Consider the following 2492-nt stretch of genomic DNA (forward strand, 5'->3'; position numbering starts at 1 on the left):
TCGACGCCAGACAGACAGACAGACAGACAGACAGACAGACAGGCAGACAGACAGACAGACACATGACCAGAGTGTTCTGTCCGCGTGTGGAAAAAAAGTTTGTAAAAGAGAGAGCAAAATGTCCTTACACTGCACATGAGTGAGTATTGTAGTTTTAGGATAAAAAATTGCACGTTCATGAGAAATGATGTGATATTTGCTCTTCGGCTCCAGCTGCACAATCAATTATTTATTGAATGTCAGCCATGTTGAAACATTGCATGTACGTGGCCTACTTACTTTAAAAAGGGTTAAGCAGAAACCTTCAGTAAAACACACTCTATGCCTCGTTTCCACGTGATCGAGTGATTATTATAACTACAGCGTTGAATGGTCAGAACTGTAATTCCTGACACACATTCTCCATGTTGTCCTCTCTGTAGTTAACCTACACTTCTCCCAGATGGAGCTGCGTGTTTCCCCTCGGGCTGCTGCCAAAGAGTAGAACGTGATTAATTGCCAGCTGATATCTGTGTTCACGTGTGTGGTGATGTCGGGGTTCGAATGAGACAAACACAGATAAAGAGAAAAGGTGGACAAATTCAACTGATGACCTGAGCTCGACTGATATCGCAGACTGTCTTTTACAGACTGAAGCAGCACTCGTCGTCTTCACGTAGTTGAAGCAAACACTCGCACGTACTGAACTGGCGTAATGGCTTGCTCTGCTCTCGTGTTCTTATCAGCAGCATCCATGCATAGCTGAACCACCCTTCTCTCTCACACACAAACACACACCCACACACTTATAGATATACTCTAGCCAGCGCTCACATGCCTCCACCAGTGTTAAAGCAGCAGAGCATAGCAGAGAGCAGTCTAGCCCAGAGATATCAGTGTGGTGAATTCCTGCTCTGGTCCCCTGTGTTCGTCTCCTTTAGGCTCCCCCAGAGATAGTTCCTGAGTCTGGGTCGCTCCACTGAGTCCACTGACTCTTAATGTCTCTCCGCTGTTCCCCTCAGGCCGGCTGAAAGGGCAGCTCCTGCTAATGGAGCACTGATTGTGTTATAGCCACAATTATCTCTCTTTACCTCTCAACTCGGGGCCATTAGCAGGACAGATAGTACGCGGGGCCTGTCTGCAGTCACAGAAGAAGGGACTGTCAGGATGATGGAGCGTACGAGCCGAGCAGGGCCAAGGAAATGCCATTACACCTCTCCTCCCTGCCCCCACCCTCCCCATCAGCTGGGACCTGTTGTTCGTTATGTAGGCAAGCAGGGTAACTGAAGCTGGGCGCGAGAAATACCAGCTGAGGATGATGTATCGTCTTATGGCATACATCGGACATGACTCATATGTAACCTGCTGTGTGTTTCAACTACAAGCTGGGGATTTACAATACAAAATAAGAATACAGTGTGTCTTAATGAGCCTATATACCAAGATGACAGAATACTGCTGAACCGCAGATCTTCCCACCCTCAGGTGCCTTTAATGTGTTTAGAAATCACTAGAACCCACTAACAACAGTTGTGGGTTGTTTTTGCTTTTTCTTGCCGTGGGTGTGAAGTCGTAAAAATAGCCTGAGATCTGTGTTTCGGCAGTTATTTCTGCACAATGAGATAGAGAATGACGAGGGCAGAGGAACGCAAGGTGCATCACCAACAGCTGGTGTTTTAGGGTAAACTTCCCCTAACTTTTGGGGGTTGCCATGGACTGGTTGGTAACTGAATGAGTAACCCTCCCATTTGCCTGAACAATTGCCCAGCTGCTTCTGAGCAAGACATTTAACTACCAGCATACAATACATTTAACATGTCACTGTCCAGGGATTAGCTCTCCGCTTCTCATGTATCTAATCATTCTGTTTGTCTTTCCGTTTCTGTCTTTGCTCTGTAGACGAGCTCACCTGCGGCTGTGTCTGGAGCGGTTGAAGGCCCTCATACCCCTGGGACCCGACTGCAACCGTCACACAACCCTGGGCCTGCTCAACAAAGCCAAAGCACACATAAAGGTAAGGATAAGTAGCTAACGCTGGTCCTGGTCACTCATATTGACTCTTAAATATCCAGCAGAGGGTGAAAGACGAAATGAATCAAGCAAAATAGCAAGAGCAGTATCATCTGAAAAAAAAATATGATGATAACACACACATTAAGACACACACATAAAGACCAGATAATATTTGCAAGTTATGGTTATAGTATGTTTATACAGATGCACTTACATACAAATCAATCATTAATTAATTTGTGTTGCTGCAGAGACAGATATGTCATGGCACACATGTTTTTGAGATCACATGTGGTTAGTGACTGTATTTGTATTGCAGTTTTCCATTGATCACTGATCAGAAGGTTGGTATATTGATCCCTATGGAGCCACGACGGTGACTTTAACATTTGGCATCCAAAAAAAAATTGGCATTGAAAACAAAACCAGTACTGAAAAAGGAAAAAGGGAAACATTGACATTGAAACATTTGTTTAAATCTTCAGATTTTTTCTTCATGT

The 2492-nt window shown here is 44.8% G+C and overlaps 1 protein-coding gene across 2 annotated transcripts in view; it reads left to right on the forward strand.

Annotated features, from left to right (window-relative positions):
* mxi1 (max interactor 1, dimerization protein) overlaps positions 1-2492 on the forward strand; it is a 27837-nt gene that overhangs the window by 20825 nt on the left and 4520 nt on the right. For both annotated transcript variants that reach the window (XM_035660021.1, XM_035660022.1), the window contains exon 4: positions 1879-1993. In XM_035660021.1, the coding sequence (XP_035515914.1) occupies positions 1879-1993 (115 nt within the window). The remainder of the gene's footprint in view (positions 1-1878; positions 1994-2492) is intronic.

Source organism: Morone saxatilis, unplaced genomic scaffold (assembly GCF_004916995.1).
Source record: "Morone saxatilis isolate NCDOM2014 unplaced genomic scaffold, NCSU_SB_2.0 Contig17, whole genome shotgun sequence".
Taxonomy (NCBI): domain Eukaryota; kingdom Metazoa; phylum Chordata; class Actinopteri; family Moronidae; genus Morone; species Morone saxatilis.